We start from the raw sequence: 24,564 nt of genomic DNA, 5'->3' as shown, positions 1-24,564 counted from the left end.
TGGTGGATCAGGATGCTATTCCATAGCCTTGAGTCCTCTGATCCCCCCTCTTCTTGGGGGTCAAGACTCACTTCTCAGAAGTTGGCCTTCGGGACGCAGGCCCCGCCCACTTTAGCCACTCTTGGCCCTTTTTTCTCTCGCCCTAGCTGTGCTCCATCCACACTAGGCAGGGTTTTTGAAAGTCTGGTGGCGTGGGCACCTCATTCCCAAAGCGTTTCGACGCAGCTCGAGTTCCTGAAGGGGAACGTCACAGGTTACGCATGTAACCATGGTTCCCCGAAGGGAACGAGACGCTGCGTCTCAGGGCCATATTTCCGGCATCCCTGGGAGCGCTTACGTCACTCCTAGAAGCTGACACCGGTTCCACCGCACGTGCTTTTAAGCTTCCTGGTCGATTACGTCACCCGCCCGTGGTGTCTCGCCCATCCATTGGACAGATTACACACGTGGTTCAGAGCGCGGTCACGCTGAAGGCTTTCCCAAAGCGTTTTGACGCAGCATCTCATTCCCTTTGGGAAACCATGGTTACATGCGTAACCTGAGACAGTTTTTTTTCATCATGGGAAAAACTGCGAAGAGCAACTGCATGGCTGTTGAAATGTAGGAATATGCTTCTGTACTTGATTCAAAAGCGGAAGGAAGCAGCAGCTGTCTTTATACAACATCCTAAACCTCAAGAAGTATTTGATAACCACATGATTAAAATCAAATCCCAGCTTGGTGCCCAAACTCTGTCGGTGGAAGATCTGGTACTTGCTGAAGTATCTCTTGTTCGTCATGTTCAACAGCAGAGCTTTCAAGATGAAATAACTTTAAGCAAAAGTCATCCTGTGAAAACCAGTAGTAGGATGTATAAGTTGGCTCTGATCCTACACAATGGCATCTTAAGAGTCGGCAGGAGGTTGACCAGGATGGCCATGCCAGAAGAGTTCAAGTGTCCAGCTATTCTACCCAACGAAAGTCGTTTGTGTAGACAATTAACGGACCATATATCACAAGATGACAGGTCATTGTAACGGGGCGAACAAGATGCGAGATGTGCAGATCCAAGTGCAAGCTTTTATTTATAAACATAGTCAATAAACAGGCAGGGTCAAACAACGGCAAACAGGTATGGTACGGGCAAGACACAGAGCAATCCTAGGGCTAGCGAGAGTTGACGATCGGCGAACAATATCCAACAGGGCAAGGCAGAGAGATAATCCAGCTATACGAGCAGTAGTCCAAGAGAGGTGCAAACAGAGTCCAAATGGCAAGGCAAACGGTAAATCCAGGAAACACGGGCAATAATCAAAACACTAGAAAAACACATAAGGCAAGACTATGATAACATAGTGGGTTCCATATCGCAGCTAAAACTAGGAGAGTTATAAATGCAGAACAATACTGGAACTAAACAGAAAAACACAGAATGGCTTGGTAAGGCAGCTAACACTAGGGGAGTGATAAACGCAATACAATACTTGGCAGAGAGGAAGAGGAAGTCCATGGTTTATGTAGGGTGTGTGATCAGTGCAATCAGCTGTGTGTCGTCAGTGCAATGGATGATGGGAATTGTAGTCTGAGGTGGCGTTCAACCGTTAGTGTGGTGCAAGAGTCCATGTGGTGAGCGAGTGACCTCTGGTGGTGACTTAACGGAAGTTCATAGACCAGATTCATGACAGTCATTGTGGTAGAAGCCAACTGCTTGCTAAACTCCATAAAAGATATTGGATTACCAAAGATAACGCTACTGCCAGGAAAGTAATTGGAGATTGTCTATTCTGTAGACCTTGACATGGATCTGCAATTGAACAAAAGATGGCAGACTTGACCCTGAATCGAATCACTCCTGATTTACCGCCCTTCGGTCACGTTGGAATCGATTACTTTGGTCCCATTGAGGTGAAGACGGGGAGAGCACATGTCAAAAGATATGGAGTGATATTTACCTGCTTCAATTGATAGTTTTCACGTGACGTCACACCCTTATAGGAACGCAAACCTGGCGTGCAAAACGCAGCTTTGCTCCACTGACCGCCAGCTATTTTTACGCAGATTGCATCAAGTAATAAAGTAGTAAAACACAGATATTAAAAGGCGAGAATCAGTGGACACCTTATTGATGATGTATATTTTGTACAGGCAAGAGGATGAAGCCAGAATATAAACACAATGTGCAAAGTTTCACATTAAATGGCTTCCCATAGAAAACCATTATAAGGAAAACACTGAACCGTTAAGCGGACTGCATTCATGTTCCTGAAGGCAATACAGAAATAAATACAGAAGGCACTGCTGAGAGAGAATGTGAAGTGGACTTTCAATCCTCCTTTAGATTCTCATCATGGAGGTGTATGGGAACGAATCATTCGAATTCTCAAAAAGATCCTATACTCTGTCCTGAGACAGCAGACGCTTGATGACGAAGGCCTACAAACTGCTTTATGCAAAGTGGAAGCCATACTCAACGATCGTCCAATTACTACACTTTCAGAGGATGCCAAAGATCCAGAAGCCTTAACCCCTGATCATTTGCTTCAGGAATTCATATTTTTCCTCCTGGGATTTTTCAGAAGGACAATATCTATTCCAGAAGGATGGAAACAAGTATAGTACATCTGCGATCTTTTCTGGAAACGATGGATTAGAGCAGTGCTTCTCAAAGTCCGGATTCCGGTCCGGATCCAGGCTGGCAGAGAATCAATTTGCATTTGCAAGTCTGTGGGAAACACTAGTGTCTGTCAGCAAACATAAACAAAAAGTATGCTTCAGAACTGTTTTGAGAAGGTGCTTAAGTTTTGAGCCATGTATTATTACTATGAATTAGGCTGCTACAACTACTACTACTACCATCTTGTGCCTTGCAATATTCATTTACTCAAACTCTCTTTTATGAGATAAAGGGAAAAAAAAGAAAATCGGCCAAACATCAGCCCAAAAATCAGCATCATATATCGGCCATCAGCTGATTTCTAAATATCTTCATCGGCCAAAAACCCTCATCGGGCAACCTCTATTGCTGACACTTAAATCAATTGTTCTGCCACTTTTCCACTTGTTATTAATGTATTTTGAATGAAAAGGGCACTTTATTTAAGAAAAAGTGTTTATTTGTTAAGCATGTTAAGTGTTTTTATTAAAAAGCCAATTTTTTTTGTAATACATTTTTTTTGTTTTTCTTTTCAGCATGTCGGCTGCAAGCAGCTGACTGTCTTTTGCAATCAGTGCGGTCGTGCACATGCTCACAGCTGATTCTCATTCTCTCATTTCTTTTTTCCTATAAAAACCCGTTTGTTTTCGTTCTTTCATTGCTAGTGTGTTTTGTTGCTTTGACTTTGTTTTTAGTTTTCCCGGTCAGTTGTTATGTTTTGTTTTTTTCTTTTTGCCCAGGTACACCTTCTGATGACTGATTTCTCCGCTATCTTTGGCCAGTGGCTTATGGATTGTATGCTCACTCATTTTGGTGTGTGAGAGCATCATTAACCTGTGTGGAGAAACTGTTTATGGATTTATACATCTGCCTGTTCCTGTGCAAGCTACTCTGAGTGGTTTGGTCACCTGTCTGGACCTTGATTTCTGCCGGGATTTTGATCTTCTGATAATACTGAATAAATCAGTTTGAGTCGCATTTCTGCATTTGAGTCCTTTATCCCAGATAACCCTGACATAACACACTAGCCAGCATGGACCCAGCAGAAGAGACCTCGCTTTGAGCGGCCATCGAATTCCAGAGTACGTTGTTGTGCCATCAATTGGAGGAACTCGCCCAGGCTCGCCATACCATTGAGGCTTTGGCCGTACAGGTGACGGGCCTTATAGAGCAGCTGCGTTTCCTTCAGCCGGTTCAGCACAGTACCTTTTCACCGGCGTCTCATCATACCACCAGCCACGAACCTCGTATTAATAATCCTCCTGTCTATGCAGCTGAACCAACTAACTGTCGCTCTTTCCTCGTTCAGTGTGAGGTAGTATTTTCACTCCAGACCCGGACTTACGACTCTTATACATCAAAAGTGGCTTATGTTATTTCCCTGCCTTTGATGTCTACGGCCTTCGAGGTCTTGGGGGGCGCAAGGTTCTTCACGAAATTGGATCTACGCAATGCTTATCACCTTGTCTGGATGAGGGAAGGGGGTGAATGGAAGATGGCTTTTAATACACCTACGGGGCACTTTGAATACTTGGTTCTACCGTTCGGGTTGGTCAACATCCCGGCCGTCTTTCAAGCGCTCAATGACGTGCTTAGGGACATGATGATATTTAAATTTTTTCCTTGTTCTTTTCAGGTGCATGTTCAGCACGTCAGGCGAGTGCTTCAGCGGCTGCTAGAGAATCAATTGTTTGTGAAGGCGGAGAAGTGTGCTTTTCATTAACCAGAGAACCCTGACAATATTAATAAGCAGCAAATTAGGAATTTATTGAGGGAAAGTTGTAGTTAATAGTGAATAAGTGTTCCCTATTCTAAATGCAGAATAAGGTAATGCAAAATAAGGCTTTAATATGTGCTTAATTACTACTAATTAATGGCTAATATTCTAGTAATATGCACGCTAATAGGCAACTATTTAAGAGACCCTAAAATTAAGTGTTGCCCAGTTTTGTATTTCCCCAGTTTTAAAGGACTAATTCACTTCCAGAATGTAAATGTTCCTGATAATTTACTCACCCCCATGTCATCCAAGATGTTAATTTCTTTCTTTCTTCTGTCGAAAAGAAATCAAGGTTTTTGAGGAAAACATTCCAGTATTTTTCTCTATATAGTGGATTTCAATGGGAGCCAACGGGTTGAACGTACAAATTGCAGTTTCAATGCAGCTTCAAAGAGCTCTACACGATCCCAGCCAAGGAATAAGGGTCTTATCTATCGAAACCATCAGTCATTTTCTTAAAAATAAAAAATAAAAATAAATATATATACCTTTTAACCACAAATGCTGGTCTTCGCACATTACGTAATTAAGTTCGAAACGCCACGCGTAGTTAGCTCTTTGTATGTGTTCTCCAGTTTAAAAAGGTACGGTAGGGCAAAAAATTCCATCTCATTTTCTCCTCCAATATCAAAATTGTAGGACATTGTTCTTTTACCTTTTTTGTAAAGGGTGTTTAACTTTCTTTGCATGTTTGCTTTGTAAACAGTGGGCCGGTACTTCCAGCTACATCATAAGTGACCTTTCCAACGTCATAACGTAATGTGTGAAGTTGTGGACGCAGAGCTAGTGCAAGATGAGCATTTGTGGTTAAAGTATATATTTTTTAATTCTTAGCTGGGATTGTGTAGAGCCCTTTGAAGCTGCATTGAAACTGAAGTTTGGACCTTCAAACCGTTGGCTCCCATTGAAGTCCAATATGTATAGATACAAATCCTTTAAAAACTTTAATTTCTTTATGACTGAATAAAGAAAGACATGAACATTTTGTATGACATGGGGGTGAGTACATCATCAGGAAATATTTATTCTGGAAATGAACTAATCCTTTCAGTTGAAAATATTTAATTAAATATTTTGGTGAAACTGTCCTATGTTCTTAATAAGTAGAGTATTTTAAATGTTACATGTAATTGTGCTGCATTTCTTTAAAAACTGGAATGTAAAATTTTTATTTTATACAACATCATTTCATTACATCATAATTATACAGACTTCATATTTTGTCTTCCAAATAAAACTGTTAATTTACCATCTTCAGTAGTGGTCGACCGATATATCGCCAAGGCCAATATATCGGCCGATAAGAAAGTATTATAACGACTGCTTTTATATTAGTAATAGAAAGGCAAACATTTTAATACTTTTTGTTTCCCGTCAGCATTCAGCAAATACGCATTTATATCATTTAAAGAGGTCCTATTATGTTTTGTCACTTTTTGAATTTTAGTCAGTGTGTAGTGTGTATGTTTAGGCACAAAAAGATCTACAAAGTTACAAATCTCAAAGTCCACTCCAAAGGAAGATATTTCATTTTTAAAAGATCCCTTTTCAAGAACTACAACAAACCGTTTGGACTACAAAGCTGTTGTCCTGTATTTGTTTTCCTGTATCACAAAAATATATCCCGCCTACGGAAATTCGAATGGTTGGCGGGTGGGGAGAATGCTTGGTTGAGCACTGCACATATCAAAATCGAAACCCAGTGTGGGTGTTTTATATCACTGGCGAACGTGCCATTAACTCCTCAGATTTCTCTGCCTTCAAGAAGTGGCCACATTAGCCCTTCTGTTGCGGTTTTTCTGCCCCGATATTCGGACTGTTTTTCATTAAGCTTTCTTCATTTGCACTTAGTGGAACACTGTTCTCCTTGCGGTGGAGTGCATGGATTTTCGTCGCTGCCAGACACCGTGCTCTCGCTTCATTGCGAACAACAACCCACATGGTAAGCTTGTGAACTTTGCACGTGGGTTTTTCACACACGTGCGATGTGGTTTACAACACTTCTAAATGTAAATTCTGTTCAAGTCATTCGTCTTTCCCCGTCGCGCTCTGGAAGCAGCCTAGGCCCTCTGTGATATGTGAGCAGACGGGCCTCTTCCTTTCTCGCCAGAGCCCACGCGCGGATTCAAGGCTTGACTTCTCGTATGATGGTTTATGCTCTAGCCTGGAGGCACGCAAAACGATTTCTTTTGGGCTAGAAAAATCTTTTGTACACCACTCTCCCAGAGCCAGCAAATCCTGTACCAGTCACAGACCAGGCCCTCACATCAAGTCCCTATGGGCTTCCTAATCCCGCATCAGGATGCCAGAGGCTCTCCTGCATGGTTTACAGGTGGTCGCTCGGCGACACAGGAAGTTCCTCAGGCTTGCCTTTGGGGGAAAGGCCTACCAAAAAAAAAAAAGTACTGGGTTCTTCCATTTGGCCTGTGCTTGGCATCAAGGACACTCACTAGTACATGGATGCTGCTTTGGCCCTGTTTAGGCTGCAGGGCATCCTTATGCTCAATTACCTGGACATTTGGCTCATTTTAGCTCCCTCCAGGAAATTAGTGAGTTACCACAGGGATGTTCTCCTTCACTGCATTCTGTTTTCTTGGTCTAAGAAAGAATGCCAAAAGGGATGTTCTGACCCCCTCACATCTGTTTCTTGGGGGTTCACTTGGATTCTGTTCAGATGCAGGCCCGTCTGGCTCCTGCCCGGATTTCCAGCCTCAACGCATGCTTGGCCCACTTCAAGCTAGGCCATCATGTTTCTGTGAGCACTTTTTAGCCTCAGAATGAATGGCAAAAAGGATGATCTCACACCCTCACAACGGATTGTTTTCTGGGGGGTTTGCTTGGATTCCGTTCAGATGCAGGCCTGTCTGGCTCCTGCCCGGATTTCCAGCCTCAACGCATGCTTGGCCCACTTCAAGCTAGGCCATCATGCTTCTGTGAGCAGTTTTTGGCCTCGAATGAATGCCAAAAGTGAGTTCTCACCCCCCTCACAACATACTGTTTTTCTTGAGGGTTCACATGGATTCCATTCCGTTTTAGAGGGGTTCCCCTAGAAGATATTTGTGTAGTGGCAGGATGGTCCTCTCCGCACACTTTTATCAGGTTCTATAACTTGGATCTTGACACAGTTCCGGGTTCCCGGGTTGTGTCCACTTGAACCAGCCGTGTATGCTATCTGGTTCGTAATCGGGGCAGGCAAGGCAGCGTTTTTAGCTTGGCATGTTTGGTATATCGTTCCCTTAGCTACGTAGCGTTGAGTGAACCTATAAAAGAAAACATCTCTGATTACTTGTGTAACCCATGTTCTCTGAATAGGGAACGAGACGCTGCGTTTGCTGCCAAGCTCCTCATGCTGCCGACAAGGGGCCTTTTTCGGCAGAGAAATCTGAGGAGTTGATGCCAGTATAAGGAGGCGACGTAAGAACGTCGAGGACGGCATCCGCACCATCAGCCAATGAATTGGCATGATTTCTATAAGGGCTTCAGACAATCGGCACACCCAGAGGGCGTTCCCAATGCGTCTTAGCTACGCAGCGTCTTGTTCCCTATTCAGAGAACATGGGTTACACGAGTAACCAGAGACGCTTTACACTGTAAAAAAAAAAAAAAAAACGGTCGGATGACTGGCAGCTATGGCTGTTAAACAAAAACTGTAAAATTAAGTGAAAGTATCATCATTGGAACAAGGGAAAAATTTGTAAAAACTTTTTTTTCTGTAAACCTTTAGAGAAAATTTCTGTAAAATAATTATTTTTGCACTTTATTTCAATTAAAATATTTTACTGTAATTTTACAGTTTTTGTTTGCCAGCTGTAGCTGCCAGTCATTTGACCGTATTTTTAAAGGAATTTTTTTACAGGGTATTTTGTCAATCATGCTGATCATTTTCTTTATTCCATACCACTCATGTTAATATGAAACTGTCTTGACTTCTTTGCTTACTGTTTTGCTATTAGTCTTGTGCACTAACTCATTAACTAAAATTAACAGCCAATCAGAGTTCTCTCACAGATGCTAATTCTATATTATGAATAAAGCCAACAGTATGGGACACCAGAAAACCAAGTCTTCCAATGCGCAAATCAGATTGTCAGATCATCAAATAAAACAATTGGAGAAAACGTTTCGGTTACATATGTAACCCTCGTTCCCTGAAGGAAGGAACGGAGACATACGTCGGAACAGACTGATGAATTGGGGATCACTTTGGGAGACCAATCTACTTTGAATGTAAGAAAAACGAGCCAATGCACATTAGCTGCTCTGCACTGCAGCGCAAGTATTTAATGAGCAGCAGGTGTGTCGCATATTTGTTTTTCCGCTGAGCAGCCAAGCTAGTGACCTGGTCGTACAGCGGAGGTACAACGACTGTTGCAATGGGACATACGTCTCCATTCCCTCCTTCAGGGAACGAGGGTTAAATACGTAACCGAGACATTCCCTTTCAGTCGGTGACGTTCGACTTACATCGGAACAGACTGACGAATTGGGGATATCTACCAACACGCCACTGTCTTTGGCCCTTCCAGCGCTCTGCTTGAGACTCCTGGACCGCCTCCAACTATTGGAGCGGAAGTCAGGGCCCTAAGTAGAGAAGGTCAGTCACTGCTGTTCCACTATTGGATAACGCTGGGAAAGCGTGCACTAATAAGAGAAGGGGACGCTGTGGAGCCCACATCCTTCCCGTAGTAAGGTGAATTATGGCGGTCACACATATGGACTAGCCAATTAGGGTAGTACAACATATGGAAGTCTCTAGGGTGGTTCGAGGCTAGTTCTAAGGGGAAAGCACACCAGCAGAGACGACAGAGTGGGCACGTATCTGGCCCAGCGGGCAGGAGTGGCATTGCAAGCCAACACTCAGACCAGGTCCTTCGCACACAATATGCCATTGGGGGCGAGTACACAGAAAGATACCGGTTCTACACGAAGGCTACAGAATCTAGTGAATGTGTTAGATGTCGCCCAGACGGCAGCTCTACAAATATCCATCAGCGAGGCACCTTGAGCTAGCGCCCAGGAGGAAGAAACACTTCTAGTTGAGTGTGATCGCAGCCCGAACGGGCATGGCACGTCTTGGGATTGGTACGCCAAGACGATAGCATCCAGTGTCCACTATCCACTATCTACCTCTGTTTGGGGACAGCCTTTCCCTTCTGCTGGCCTCTGTAACAGACAAAGAGCTGGTCTGAGGTCCTGAAGCTTTGAGTTCTGTCCACATACAGTCACAGAGCGCGGATGAGACAGAGAAAAGCTAGGGTTGGGTCTGCCTCCTCTGAGGGCAGCGCTTGCAGGCTCACTACCTGGTCCCTGAAGGGAGTGGTAGGGACCTCGGGCACATATCCAGGCTGGGGTCTTAGGACAACGTGAGAGTTGTCTGGCACGAATTCTAGGCACGATTTGTCATCCAAAAATGCCTGCAGGTCCCCTACCCTCTTGATGGAAGCCAATGCAGTCAGGAGAACTGTCTTCAGTGACAGGATTTTCAACTCAGTTGACTGCAAAGGTTCAAAGGGAGGTCTCTGCAGTGCCGTGGGCACCAGAGACAGGTCCCAAGAGGGTACCGAGGTAGGATGAGGAGGGTTCAACCTCCTCGCCCCTCTAAGAAACCTGACGACCAGGTCATGCCTACCAAGAGACTTACCATCAACTGCATTGTGATGCACAGCAATTGTGACAACATACACTTTCAGGGTGGAGGGAGACAGCCTTCGCTCCAACCCCTCTTGCAGGAAGAAAAGCACCACTCTGACCGGACATCTTCGGGGGTCTTCCCGATGGGAAGAACACCATTCAACAAACAGGTTCCACTTCAAAGCATAGAGGCGCCTCGTAGAGTGATGGTGTCTACCACTGATTGGGATAGATCAGCTAGAACCTCCACGTCCCATCCATGGACCAGACATTAAGTTTCCAGAGGTCTGGATGTGGGTGCCACAGGGTGCCCCGTCTCTGAGAAAGCAGGTCCTTCCTCAGAGGAATGGGCCAAGTAGGGGCTATCGCGAGGAGCATAAGTTCAGAGAACCAAGTCCGGTTGGGCCAGTATGGCGCAACTAACAAGACCTGCTCTTCATCATCCCTGAAAATGTGCACTCGAAAATGTGTTTTTGAGTTAACATCTTGAACGGGAGCTTGTGCAGGGCCCAGTTCAAGTTTTGCAGGTCCAAGATTGGCCGTAACCCACCACCTTTCTTGGGCACAATGAAGTAGGGACTGTAAAACCCTGCCTTCATATTGGCTGGAGGGACCGGCTCGATTACATGGCATCGATCGACGTTGATCTCTGTCCATAAGACAGGGGATTTGCTGCTCCACACAGAGGTGAAGCCGATGCCCCTGAACTTGTGGGGACGCCGGGCGAACTGAATCGCATAGCCGAGTCTAATGGTATGGATGAGCCAGCAGGATGGGCTTGGGAGCGCTAGCCAGGCTCCAAGACACCATGCAAGCGGGACCAACGGAACACAGACGTACGGCAGCGAGGTGGAACACAGGGACTCAACTCGGGAGGCACTGAGGCGGCCATAAGTGGAGTCTGCGTGCGCTGCGCAACACTTACCTGGTTCCGGAGTGGGGCAGAGGGTGTGTGAGAAGGCCTGGTATCCTTGAACCACACACTGCTGCCTGCTGGACGAAGAGTTAAGGTGTCTGCAACATGTCACACACCGCAACCCGCACCCTCTTGTGATATAGAGGAAATTGCTCTTTTTTGGAAAATGTGGGTACCGCTTGACTCCGAGGAGCCCTCGGCGAAACAAAAACAAAAGGAAACAAAAGATTCTCCACCCGACCCTCCTCCAGGGGAGGGAGTGGTGCAGCCACCATCTCCCGAAGAGCAGATCCTCCCATCTCTGGGTTGCCCGTTTTAGGGCCACTTACCCTTACGCTTGCCACCTGGTTTGGTGGGGGTCTGGACGGGCTGGGCTTTGCCCTTGCGTCCGGCCGCCTGCCTGTCGCCTAGGTGGAGACTGCTGCTTAGGCTGAGCAAGGGCGGAGGTGGTTGCAAGGGGGTGCCCTCGGTGACGAGCAGATGGAGGCGCTGCAGCCGACGACTGGGTGAAGGCAGCAGCTCGTTGTCGGGGCAGGATGTGCTTAATCGCCTCCGTCTGCTTCTGTGCCGCTGAAAACTGCTGGGTAAAGTTTTCAACGGCGTTGCCAAAGAGGCCGGCCTGACAGACAGGGGCGTTGAGGAACCAAACTTTGTCGGGCTCATGCATATCTGCCAGGTTCAGTTGGCGCTCCTGGACCACTAAGCTGGGTATTTCCCGACCCAGGGAGTGCGCAGGGACTTTCGTTGCCTGTAGGGCGAGGTCTGTCGCTGTACGCAGTTCCTGCATAACCCCTGGGTTGGAACTACCCTTGTGCAGTTCCTTGAGGGCTTTGGCCTGCATGGCGGAAGCGGCTTCTTCACAAGCTGAGTTAGCCTTGCCCGCCAGAGAAGACGAGAACTTACACACTCAGGGGGAGAGAAGCGGATTACCCCGCCAAGAAGTAGCAGTCTTGGGACACGGTTGCATCGCCACAGACCGCTCCACTGGGGGGAGCTCCATGTACCCCTTAGCCACCCCACAATTGAGGTTAGTGAGTGAGGAAGAAGGACCAGACCGGCTTCGGGCAGAAAAAGGTGCCATCCACAATTTAGTCACCACTTCATGCACCTCCGGAAAGAAAGGTACTAGGGCAGAGCACTGAGAACCAGCACGGGCCGCCCCAAGAAACCAATAGCCCAGCCGTGAGGGCTCGGGACATGGTGGAGTGTTCCACTCGAGCTTGATACTCGTGGCGGCCAAGGAAAGAATAGCAGTCATCTCTGGGTCGGACTCGGGCAATGCTACCACACACAAAGGAGACAATGCAGTCAAATCGTCATCCCTGGAGGACATACGCTCACCCTCCGATGCAGCGACCGACATCTGGTCCTCCGGGGGAGCCCCAAAAGTGACGACTGGTACCGCATGAGGTGGATCAGCACACCCTCTTGGAAGCTCCACTGGTTGCAGTGTCATCAAGGAGTGAGGAGCCCGAGGAGATTGACTCGGCAGGGTATTCCTCAATGTAACCCTCAGGTTACCTAGGTTATTAACCAGAGTAGGCTTCCTCTGAGCTGGCCCAGAAGAAGAACTAGATTGGAGAATATATGAAGGGGCTCTAGTCTCCTCCAGATACTGGCGTCTCGACCTTAACACTAAGATGGTCATGCTCCCGCAGTGAGAACATGTACCATTCATGAGTGCCACCTCAGTGTGTGCGAGGCCCAAACACGTGAGGCAGTAATCATGACCATCACTGGGGGCCAGGTAGTGACACGGTCTGAATGGCATCTTTAAAAAAGACGCAGGGTCAAACTGTGTGTGCTCTTTTACACTCGAAGTAAATTGGTCTCCCGAAGCGATCCCCAATTCATCGGCCTGTTCCGATGTACGTCGAACGTGACCGACTGAAAGGGAACTACACGCACACTGGGTTCCTGCTTGTTATATAAACATTTGATAGAGTTACTGTTATCATGGCAGGGGCTGGGAGTGTTTTTGGGTTCACCTACAGCAGATGGAGGAGTGTGTGGGTCCTGGTGTTGAGGCAGCGGTTGGAGAGTTATCACAAGAGGAGGTGGAGTGTAAGCTGGGCCCACAGGCTGTGGTGGTTGCGGGGCTTGCCGTTTTTTGGTTGATATCTTGGGGCTTGCAGCATTAGAGTGGGAGAGTTTAGTTCCAGCATGCACCTCTTCCTCCATTTTGTCTGAGCTCAGAATCAGGGATGCTGGAGAGAGGGGCTGTGGCTCTGGTGTTACAGGAGGCTGTAATATGTTGTCCTGGCTTGCCTGGCTGTTTTCTAGAAAGTTGTCTTTGGTGTTGACTCTTGGAGGATTTCTAATACGTTGCAGTCTGGCTGTGATGAGCTCTGTGGGCAGGGTTCAGTCGGGATTGTGTCCATGAATAGTGGTTGATGTGTCTGCATGGTGAAATAAATAATTAAAAAGAATGTTTAATCAATTTCAATTTCACAGTAGTCACTTGTATTATATGAAAGACTGAAAACTTTTGTAGAATTTTGTTCTGCCGCTGAGGGGTGTGTCCCCCTTTAGGGGTCTGTGAGAATGTTTATCTATCTCCTGCCAGGTGCAACCCGGGAGCATGGGAACCTAACAACCAAAAGGTCTGATGTGTTTACAACTGATCTGAAGATTTCTTTGTCTTTGTTATCTGAGCATATAAGGAAAGTGGCAAAACACTACTTTGCGATTCTGTAGCCAGATCAGCCCCTAGTGTGGTGTGTCTCTACATTCCATACTATGTATTTTCTAAGGCCATCTTTTACTCTTAGATTAATCTTTGAGAATTTGATGTTTTGTATTGATATGATTTGACATCTTTGAATTGGCTATGCAATTGGCATAATACATATTTACCTGACTGATAATAAAATGTTATATTCGACTTATTCTGATCTCTTCAGAAATAATTTTTCAAGTAGATTAATGTGTAGTGGTACTTCCACAATTCTGCATTCAGGACAGATCATACCAAGCACCAATGGATGAACCATGGGGAACACCATGAGGGACTTTGGATTTCTGACTGTCACTGGCTTATGGTGTAGCTCTCGTGGTTATAGGAAAAAATAAACTTTTTGTTATTTAAAGGTATTATTTTGTTATTACTTAAAGGTATTATAACCGCTCTGCACCCTCTGAGTAAGTTTAGAACTGACGAGTTTGTGTCTGTGGATTCACTATCGGCCAAAGTGTAATTACTGTGCGATACTTGGTCCCTAATGAACGAAGAAGTGAAAGTATGGGATTTCCAGAATAATCAAATATCTAAATTAATAAACAATCGATATCTGTGATCAGCTTTTAATTAATTAAGAATATTGCCTAAATTCAATGATCACTTGAAATTGGAGTCAGATTGAGCACGGAGCTAGACTAAAATTTAAACTAAATCAAGATAAATTCAGAGGCGCAAGTAAAAGACCGAACATGCATTAAACCTTCGACCAGGCCGCTGGATTCTGCTTTTTGGACTGGCGGGTGGATCCTTACACTTCCATGATTCCTCTCGCTCCACCGGTTGGCTCCTGGAACAAACTAGACGCATGCGTTTCACGGTATATATGGGATGGGAAACGTCCTCGTATTAAACTGACTACCTTTCAACGATGTAGATTACACAGAGGTCTTTCTTTCCCTAATATTAGACTGTATGCTCAAGCCTTTTCCCTTCGGCCTTTATCAGTTTGGCTTGATCCTGATGCTTCTGTGTCTTGGAGAGCAATTGAGGAATCTATTGTTTATCCATATAAATTGAAGCATCTTGTTTTTTCGGGGGTTCTGCTTAGGCAGTGTAAATCTCGGTTTAGTCCCATTGTAACCGACCACCTCTCCACATGGAGGGATGTTGAAAGACGTTCACAACTAGTTACAATATAAGGGAAAGGGTGTGTGGCCAAGTATGGTGACCCATACTCAGAATTTGTGCTCTGCATTTAACCCATCCAAGTGTACACACAGTAGTGAACATACACCCGGAGCAGTGGGCAGCCATTTATGCTGCGGCTCCCGGGGAGCAGTTGGGGGTTCGGTGCCTTGCTCAAGGGTCTCACCTCAGTCGTGGTATTGAGGGTGGAGATTCACTCCCCCACCTACAATCCCTGCCGGACCTGAGACTCGAACGCACGACCTTCGGGTTACAAGTCCAACTCTCTATCCATTAAGCCACGACTGCCCTGTTTCCACAATAATAATCTTTTGTCAGGCAGTATTCAATTTCATTGTCCGCAATGGACTCATAATAAAGTAAACACTCTGGGAGATATCTATGATGATAATGCTTTAAATTTCTTCCAGAATCTCAAAACTCAATATAATCTGCCAGGCACCTCCTTTTTTTTATGTATTTGCGCATTAGATCAGCCCTACAGGCATATGGGGTGCCTTGGAACTCTCAACTTCCTGTACACCCTTTGCGCAAACTAATCCTTCCCTCCGAGGAATCTCCCTCCTCTGTTTCAGTCATCTATCTCTTTCTTCTTGAACATTCATACAAACCTTTATCTATTACAACTGTTTGGGCTAAGGATCTTAATGTGCTTGTTTTATTTTTGGATCAGGTATAGGGTATGTTTAAATTGTCTTCTAAAAACCCTAATCATCAAATGATTCATTGGAAATTGCTGCATAGGGTTTACTTGACTCCAATGAAACGTTTTATGAATCTGTCATCTTCTCTTAAGTGTAATCTCTGTTCCCAAGGAGTCTTAGGCACGTTTTTGCCTTTTTATTGGGAGTGCCCCTCTCTCTCACCTTTTTGGACTGAGCTCTCACAGGACCTATCATATTTGTTGGGTACTGAGATATGTTTGACTCTGCGCCATTTTTTTCATGAATGACTTTTGGGACTTCACCTTGTCCGTCCAACAAAGATGTTTACTGTTAGCTGCTCTCACTGTTTGCGAAATGAAGCTTTGTGCTCGTGTATCCTACCTCTCTGATTCGGCACAAATCCAAATATTCCATAATATTTCCATATTTGCGATGAAACGTATCTGAATGCAAAACTATTATTTATTATGTAAATGATAGGCTTTGTACTTCAGTCGCGTTCCAATGCTGACACAGAGGAGGGCGCGCTGATGTTTGGTTCACTGTATTTTATTTTGATAAAGTACCAACTGTTAGTACTTCAACAGTACTTCGACTGTTTCCTTATACCAGCAGAATCAACTTTAAACACTTATTGTCTTATTAATAATGCATCACTGTATAAACTGAAACTCAGCATATATAGGCTACATTATGTGTCACTCTGTTTTTTCCCTTGTTTATCTGTAAACTAAATCAAATATAATTATTTTTTGGTTTGAACATAGAGAGGGGTTGAAGTGGACCCTGGGTCATGCTCCCTCTTAAGGTTTATTTATTTGTTGGTTTGCTTAAATGTTTATTTTTGTAAAATGATCTTTTGTGCTATCCACCACACATGCAAATTTGGTTGACTGCGTAACTGCAATAAAGTAAAAGGCTAGTTAACAATTACTTGTTTACATAGGATATAATGTATTTTATATTATTTAGACACTTAGGCTATAGTTTGACAGAATGTTCTAATTCAATACAGGACTTCAGTATGGGAAGTAAATTTAACATTTTCTTATATTGATATTATTATTTACTCCTTAACAGTTCATCAGGCTCTTAATGATTTAATCTGTGCCATCATTGGAATATCTAAAGGCCAGGTTTTTCCATCACTCATCATTAGAACCCATTGGCTCTCGATTCTGACTTGTGCTTGCTCTTATGAAAAAGTACCATAGTTCTTAACTGTAGCATTTGTTATAATAAGGCTAGCCTATTAATCATTACCAGGCCAATAATTACTTTTTTTATTAATCTATATTGCATTTGTTATGAGAAACAACAGCCTTTAGAAACAATAGCTACAACAAGCCACAGTTGTAATATAAATCTTCAGGGAAAAATGTATTCCCTTAACAGATTATCTATTATAAATTCTACAAGTTAGACAAAATTTACCACACTAAATAAGCCTACAATAAAACGTGATAAATTATAGTAAAGGTGGTCATGAGAAGTTTTTTAGATAATGTTCGACTTTCTCCATAGCATTTTAAAGTGGCAGTTTCTCAGTAGAATTCAAATAGATTGCATATTTTACCATCAGCTTCACGATAGGAATGGCTCGCAAATCTTCTCACACTTCTCGAGCGCGCTGGTGAACGCGCACAGAGTCTAGTGTGATTCGCACACCGCTCGTGCACAATTAAAAGAACTACGCTTCAGTCATGTTGTGCCGTTTGGTTCGTACGTGAGGTTAGCGCTTATAAAAGCGCCGAAGGCACGATTCAAATAATTAATAAATAGCCTGATTCTAGGTTTCCATTAACCATGGTATAAATATTAGGGGGGTTGTACTTGCTAGTTTTGGTTATTGGGGGGGGGGGGGGGGGGGGGGTTACCTACACCCCCCCCCCACCCACCCACACACACAAACTACGCCCCTGCTTGTATGTATATACTGCAGATTTTATATATATAACATAATGTAATAATATTTAGTATTTTCGCATCTAGGTGGATTTTTTTTAAAATTTGTTCTACTGTCTGTTCAAAATAAATTAAAAGAAAGCATAGTAGATTTGTTGTTGTTTTTTTCCGGTGGTACTGAAATCGTATCGAACCGTGACCCCCGAACTGAGGTATGTACCGAACCGTGACATCTGTGTACCGTTCCACCCCTACTATTAATATGAATTTTTTTTTTTTTTTTTTTTTTAAGTCTACCAGGGGGTGGGTTCTAAATTTGTACAGCTGCTTTTTGTTTTGTACTACTGTTCCCAGAATAAAATTCAATAAACAGTTATAAAAATATATATATATATATTAATAAAAAAAAAACTAATTACAAAATTAAAAAGAAAAATTGTTCTAAAGCTGTTTTTAATATCTATTTCATACTTTTATCATGTAATACAATAAAAGCTTTAAATTATCTTTTGTGGGTAATTGTTTCACACATGCTTTAGACACTGGTCCTGGCGGCAGTCCCCATAGTGTCCACAGCGTCTTCCCCTCTCGAGGAACCATGTTTATGTGCATAGCATACCCAAGACGTTCTTCAGTGAAGTAAACTTCAGCCGATACAAATTTAGCCGTGTAGCCTATTCCCTAGTTGCAGGGAACAACATCATCAGTCACACTAAAGTAATCAGAACATTGACTCAGGGAAAGGGAAGTGGTGTGTGGTCAAGTATGGTGACCCATACTCAGAATTTGTGATCTGCATTTAACCCATCCAAGTGTACACACAGTAGTGAACATACAACCGGAGCAGTGGGCAGCCAATGCTGCGGCGGCCAGGGAGCAGTTGGGGGTTCGGTGCCTTGCTCAAGGGTCTCACCTCAGTCGTGGTATTGAGGGTGGAGAGAGTGTTGGTTATTCACTCCCCCCACCTACAATCCCTGCCGGACCTGAGACTTGAACCCACAACCTTCAGGTTACAAGTCCAACTCTCTAGCCATTAGGCCACGACTGCCCCTAAAAGGTACAACCAGTGTGACCAAGGCTATATTTAAAAATACCCTTATGAAAATTAACAATTTTTACTACAGTAACCATGGTTTAATTTTTTTTTTTTTTTAGTAAAACCAGAGTAACCACAAAATTAACCATGGTTTTACCATAGAATTAACAGCAAAACCATGGTAAAAAATTAACTATGGTTTTACTACAAGAACCATTGTTTAACTATGTTTTTGTAGTAAAATCACAGTAACTACTAAATTAACCATGGTTTTACTGCAGTATTGACAGCGAAACCATACAGACTAAATTAAATACATGTCAAATAGCTTAACAGTGCAGCCATAAAACACAAAATTAAAATGGAATTTGGGAAAAAAATAAAAGAGATTTCATATGGCCCTAACCATGGTTACTACAGTCATGGTCCCTACAGTTTTAGGGTCATTCTACAGAAATGTCCACTTTTGGTATGGCAAGATGTCTTAAAATGTATTTATTTTTTTTACATTTAAACTTAGACCACATTATTAATTACCTTTTGAATACACATAAATTACAGCTTATTGATTTTTTTGTGCATTTATTTAAAGACCACAAGTACCATTTTTTTTTTTGTCACTGATGTTACTTACCTAACAACTTTGGCAATTTTAAAGGTTTTTATGAAATATTATTTCTCAATTTTTTTCAGCACATGCAGTCAGAGTTACAGATAAATAATGATAATGCTACAAATAAGGAGATTGTTTTCTTTATTTAAATCAGGTTTGTTAAAAATGTGATTGAATGATGCGCAACCATGTATTTGCTATAACTGAAAATATTTGAAAAAAACAAAACAGTTATAAACAAGCAATGATGAAATCCTTTAAATCTTAACTCTTGGGTGTAGCAGAATTCAATGGATGTAAAATTATGATCATTTCATATGTGATCAATTTTAGTTAATGTGACAGAAAAAAACACGGTGACACCAGTGACACAATTAAACAACAGTGACATACATTAAACCAAAGATACTTATTCTTCAGCTATAATTAATATATGAGACTAAATTGTTACATTTGGCATACATCTGGCATTTAGTGAAGGCATTTAATAAAAGAACATAAACACAAACTGATCTTCACTGGTGTTACTCATAAGGAAGTTAACACCAGTAACAATTTTCATGAAAAATGCATTTTACAAAATGTCTGCTTCAAGGTATCAAACCACTTGTTGTCATGGTATACTCACTCAATTAAGTAGTTTAATCCATTTGTATTCTAGTTTTTACAATTCCCTAACAATAAAGTAGGTCACACCAGTGACATCAACTAAAAGCATCATATGAAATCATGTGATAAATGAAAAACATTCTGATGACTGAAAAGATACAGTGGACTTATCATGGACATTTCTTCATAGATCTTCAGGAAATAGGAAGAAGGAAGTCAAGTGATGTCAGTGTGATTTTTATTTCAAAATAAATTATTTTTGTTAAACGGTAACACCAGTGACACAACTCCAGGGGACCACTACTTTCATTATATATTTTATAATATTTATTCAGCATTTTGTTTTTTTATGTCATTTAATCATAATCATATACAGTATTTGATAGTTATGAATACATTATTTTATTTTAAATGGTAGAAAACCCTGTTTTTGACCTCAAAATAAAGCACTTTCCCCCTGTACATGGCTGTGGGGACGAGCAGTTTTGTGGTGCTTGGAATTCTTTATAATTAATCAAAAACAAATATTGCCATATTTATGGCTTATGAAGGTGTAATTGTTCAAATAACACATTGTTTTATTTTAAAATATAAAAAAATATAACCCTAAAGAGTTTTTCAAGTGTAATATTTCTGTAAAGGCTAGTGACAGACAAATGGACATTTCCCTAGAATGACCCTTTACTGTATTACAATTTTACAGTAGTAGAACCATGGTATGCACCAAAAAAAGGGGGTTACTACAGTCATGGTTTCTACAGTTTTACTTTAGTAAAACCATGGTTAATTTTCGTAAGGGTATATAGGCTAATTTAGTGTGTGCGTACCATTTACTTAATTACTTATTTGCTTATCTATTTAATAATTAACTTAATTTTATTATCACGTGAAAAATGAATCGTCATCATTTTGCAAGCAATTGGTGATAAATGAAAAATGTCACATCAAAATATGAGCTGGTGAAATAGTTTCAAACTCCAGACTATTATTAACTGCAGAAAGTGAAAAAAAGTCATCAAGCTTCTATGCATCTGAAGCTGCATTTACAGCGTATATTCTCTCAAGAGACTTCAACTCAGAGATAGCAGTATATAGCCTGTGATACTTTATTTTCTTATAATTGTTCTTGTGTCCCATACGTATTTAAATGTGAAGATAAGTGTTAAACAAGTTGTTTTTGAAACTTGGCGTTTGAAGATATTTTCACTGATGAACGATAATTGCAGTATTCGAATATATTATAGACTGTTAATAATTTTAATTATAGGCCAATAATTAATTGTATAAAGGAGCTAAATACTTTAAAATCATTTTCAATGAGTAAGCTAATGTCTCTCATCTTTATCCGCAGGTCATGAGCTATGAAATAACTGTGGGGCAAAATAATTGTATTATTACTTTAATAATAAAAGTAGCATAATAATAACAATAATAATAATTTATTACACTAATTGGAAATGCCAAATCTTCATGATAAAGAGGGCGATCCATCATGCGTGCTGTGCACTCGTCAATTGCCTGCTATTTTAAACCCTCTGTCCAGTAACATTTGCAATACATTGGAGTAAATATTTGCAAGAGGTTCAATAATTATCTGATTACTTACAGTGTGATGCGCGCACATGCAGAATCCAAAAAAAAAAAAAAAAACCCTGATTTGGACCAATACAGTATACTTTACAAACTATCTACAATGTCATTTTCTCATTATTATCTGCCTGCTTTCTTTTTCGTCACTTTGAACAGCACTAGAACAGATCCTGGTAATAATTTGCATTACAGTAATCATGTAACTCTCTGTAAATAGTGTAAAAAGTAGTACTATTACTCACTTCTTTCTGTTTCTCCAAAAGATTCAAGATTGAAAGGAAATAGTTAGTTCCAGCCACACCAAGATCAAGTTTTTACATCCTTCCTTTTTTCTTGTCGTCCTGCCAAAAACCACCCCAGTATTGCCAAAGCCCTCCCTCTATAGGACTACACTCAAAAATGTCTGAACTTCCCTTACAAAAAATCCTGCAGGAATCCTGAAGGAGTGTGCCTTGACCATGCAGGAATCCTGCAAGACAGAATTAAAATCCTACAGGACAGGGTACCTACTTTTCTGAAGGAGTCCTGTAGGTTTGTCCACATACTGTCCTGTAGGATTGCATAACATCCTACAGAAATTATAAGAGCCTTGCAGGGTTCAAAATGTTGAATTGATTGATTGATTGGTTGAATGAATAAATTAACAAACAAACTTAACTGGTGTGATCTAAAACAGACGTTGTCAACCCTGCTCCTGGGGACCGACTGTCCTGCAAAGTTTATTTCCAACCTGCTTCAGCACACCTGTATGTCCCAGATAGCAACAGAGTGTGGGCCAAGTCTGCATAGCAGTCAGCCAGCCACTCACATTTGCCAACACAGTCTGGCGATGAAATTCAAACTGCTGCTCGAACTTTTGCAATCATGCTATACCTTAGTTTGGTCTTTTGGAGATTTAATACATCAAGGTAAGTTAATTCTTCTTTTAAAATCTCAACTAACATGTAGATTTCACCCATTCCTCTACAGTGCCTTACTTGATTGGCTTTTTGTTCGTGTTTAACTCTTTTCTGCCATTGGATTTCATTTGTTTTTATGTTAAAGGTACTACAATTATTCTCAGTCCCCATTTACAGTACATAACGAAAAACATGTGGTCTTACAGTGAGTGTAGTAACGTGAAATTGGGCTGTTAAAAGAGTCAATAAAATGTTTGAATCTGGAGGAAAAATAATTAATAGGAATTTAAAAAATATTGCAAATGGAGATTTTGTGCCATGCTCGGACACAATCTACACAAGTATGACAACTAAAGAGTCATAACTGCTTTTCTGTATTGGCCTTGAAATTTTCTCTCTTTTTTATTTAAATAAGTTGTTTATTCACATTTGTGTTTTGCTTGCAAAAATCATGTGCCACATAGTCAGCTTTGTTGACACTGAAGAAGTTGAGGTTGTGCCTGCAATCTGGGTGAAGAATGGTGTGTTTATGGCCTCCATACAAACATTTAAATCAGTTTTATTGTTGAAGGTAGTTATTCACCTCACAATAATAGAATTTCAACTTTTTCTCTAGGCTTAAGCCTAGTCCCAGACACCAAGTGTTGGAGGCAACCCCTGGAGTCTTTGTCTGCATATAAAGTTAAAATTAGATATACTACAAGTATGTATACATCCTTTCTGTATACAGTATGTTTAATTTAAAAGGCTAAATGGTAGAAAGCCTTTCAGATTGTTCAGATTTTTACATTCACCCCCGGTTTCACAGACAAGGCTTTAGCTAGTCCCAGACTAAAATGCATGTTTGAGCTGTCTCAACTGAAAATATCTTGCTCTGACATATCTTAAAATAGGTGTCATTGTCATTGTTCTGTCTCAAGATGCACACCTTAATGTTTTCTTCCAAGGCATTTTTGTAAAAGTTACTTAAATATCTTAATTTAACTAAGGCCTAGTCCTGGCTTAAGCTAAGCCCCGTTTGTGAAACCGGGCCTCTATCTTTCATAGATAATTACAATGAAGCATGCTGGAAGCTCTTGCAGAACAGACCGATCTCCAGTCAGAGGCTGTGCCTGACTCCCTGATGCCACCAAAACGCTAAATAAAGCAAGATTGTGTGTATTATGTAGTTCCTTGACACAGACCTGTCTAACAGGTCTTTGTATCATTGTGCAATTTAACAAATTGACATGCACATTTCTTTTTTTAACTGCAAAAAAATATTTTGCTGAATAGTATATTCACATGAACATAACACCCTCACTTTATCAAATTTAGTAATTATTACATTTCTTGCTCATTCATAAGATATAAGTTTTGTCTTTGTTTTCTATCATATATTCACTATTGGTGTAAGGCTCATTTCATAGCATGGGTGGTATGGTAAACCTTCTAATTCCTGTGTTTAATGTTTCAGCACTTCTCCATGACATAATAACTATTATAAATTCTTATGGAGCAGCAGAGGAACATTATAAGGATGGAAAGATCTCAAATCAAACAATGTTCATGACACCACAGTATCTAACCATTTAAGTCCAAAACGGTTTCCAATTAAAGTGTTAAGATCATTAACGTCCCTGGAAAGTGGTCTTCAATCCTGTCTGGAAACAAGATAAAAAGTGGTAGTTATGCATAGTTGCCTACTGTTATCACTCTGGTATGTTGTAATTACTGTTATAAGTAAATTGTGTGTGTGATCAATCTTAAGTGTTTTAGCTTAATAGTGACAGCATGTTTAAAAATATTTCAGGTACTTGAACTTAGAATGCTGGGTGGAGTGGATATGAAGGACATGGTCTGGCGAATTATGAGGCAGGCAGTCAAAAATGACTTTGCTAAAACTGGAGAGGTGTAAATGGGAAAGCACCAAACCAAAGTTTGGAGCATTAAAAGTTTTAAACATTGTGATTGGTAAGTGCATTTTTATAGTAAGTCTTTCTGGAATTTTTTTCCCCCACGCCATGAATGAATGTTGAAAGTCATAGTTCTTAGATAATATAGAATATACTGTAAAATACAATAAAACACTGTAATATACTGTAAAAAAAAAAAACCCACAATGCAATACTTGTAATATACTGTAAAATCCGCCAGCAAATTACTCAAACATTGTTTGAAAATGTACACAAATATATGTCTGTGAGAGAGAGAGAGAGTGTGTGTGTGTGTGTGTGTGTGTGTGTGTGCATGTTTATGTGGTTTATGAGGACACAAATTTGTATAATGACATGGGTATGACAGAGGTATTACAATATGAAGGTGGTTTATGAGGACACTGCCTATGTCCCCGTAATTCAAAAGGCTTAAAAAACATACTAAATGGTGTTTTTTTGAAAATCTAAAAATGCACAAAGTCTCTT

The 24,564-nt window shown here is 41.5% G+C and overlaps 1 protein-coding gene and 1 long non-coding RNA gene across 2 annotated transcripts in view; both read right to left on the bottom strand.

Moving 5' to 3' along the window:
• The window catches only part of LOC306858928 (uncharacterized protein), a 41,377-nt gene extending 19,835 nt beyond the window's left edge, over positions 1-21,542 (bottom strand). Inside the window, exons 1-2 of the mRNA XM_079399736.1 lie at positions 21,506-21,542; positions 12,952-13,358 (exon numbers count right to left, since the gene is read on the bottom strand). Coding sequence (XP_079255862.1) covers positions 12,952-13,140 — 189 coding nt within the window. The 5' untranslated portion in view covers positions 13,141-13,358; positions 21,506-21,542. The remainder of the gene's footprint in view (positions 1-12,951; positions 13,359-21,505) is intronic.
• LOC306858963 overlaps positions 1-24,564 on the bottom strand; it is a 1,377,007-nt gene that overhangs the window by 44,607 nt on the left and 1,307,836 nt on the right. The gene's annotated exons all lie outside the window — the stretch shown is intronic.

This window comes from Barbus barbus (assembly GCF_936440315.1).
Source record: "Barbus barbus genome assembly, chromosome: 39".
In the NCBI taxonomy this organism is placed as follows: domain Eukaryota; kingdom Metazoa; phylum Chordata; class Actinopteri; order Cypriniformes; family Cyprinidae; genus Barbus; species Barbus barbus.
This window is presented reverse-complemented; position numbering and strand designations above follow the sequence as displayed.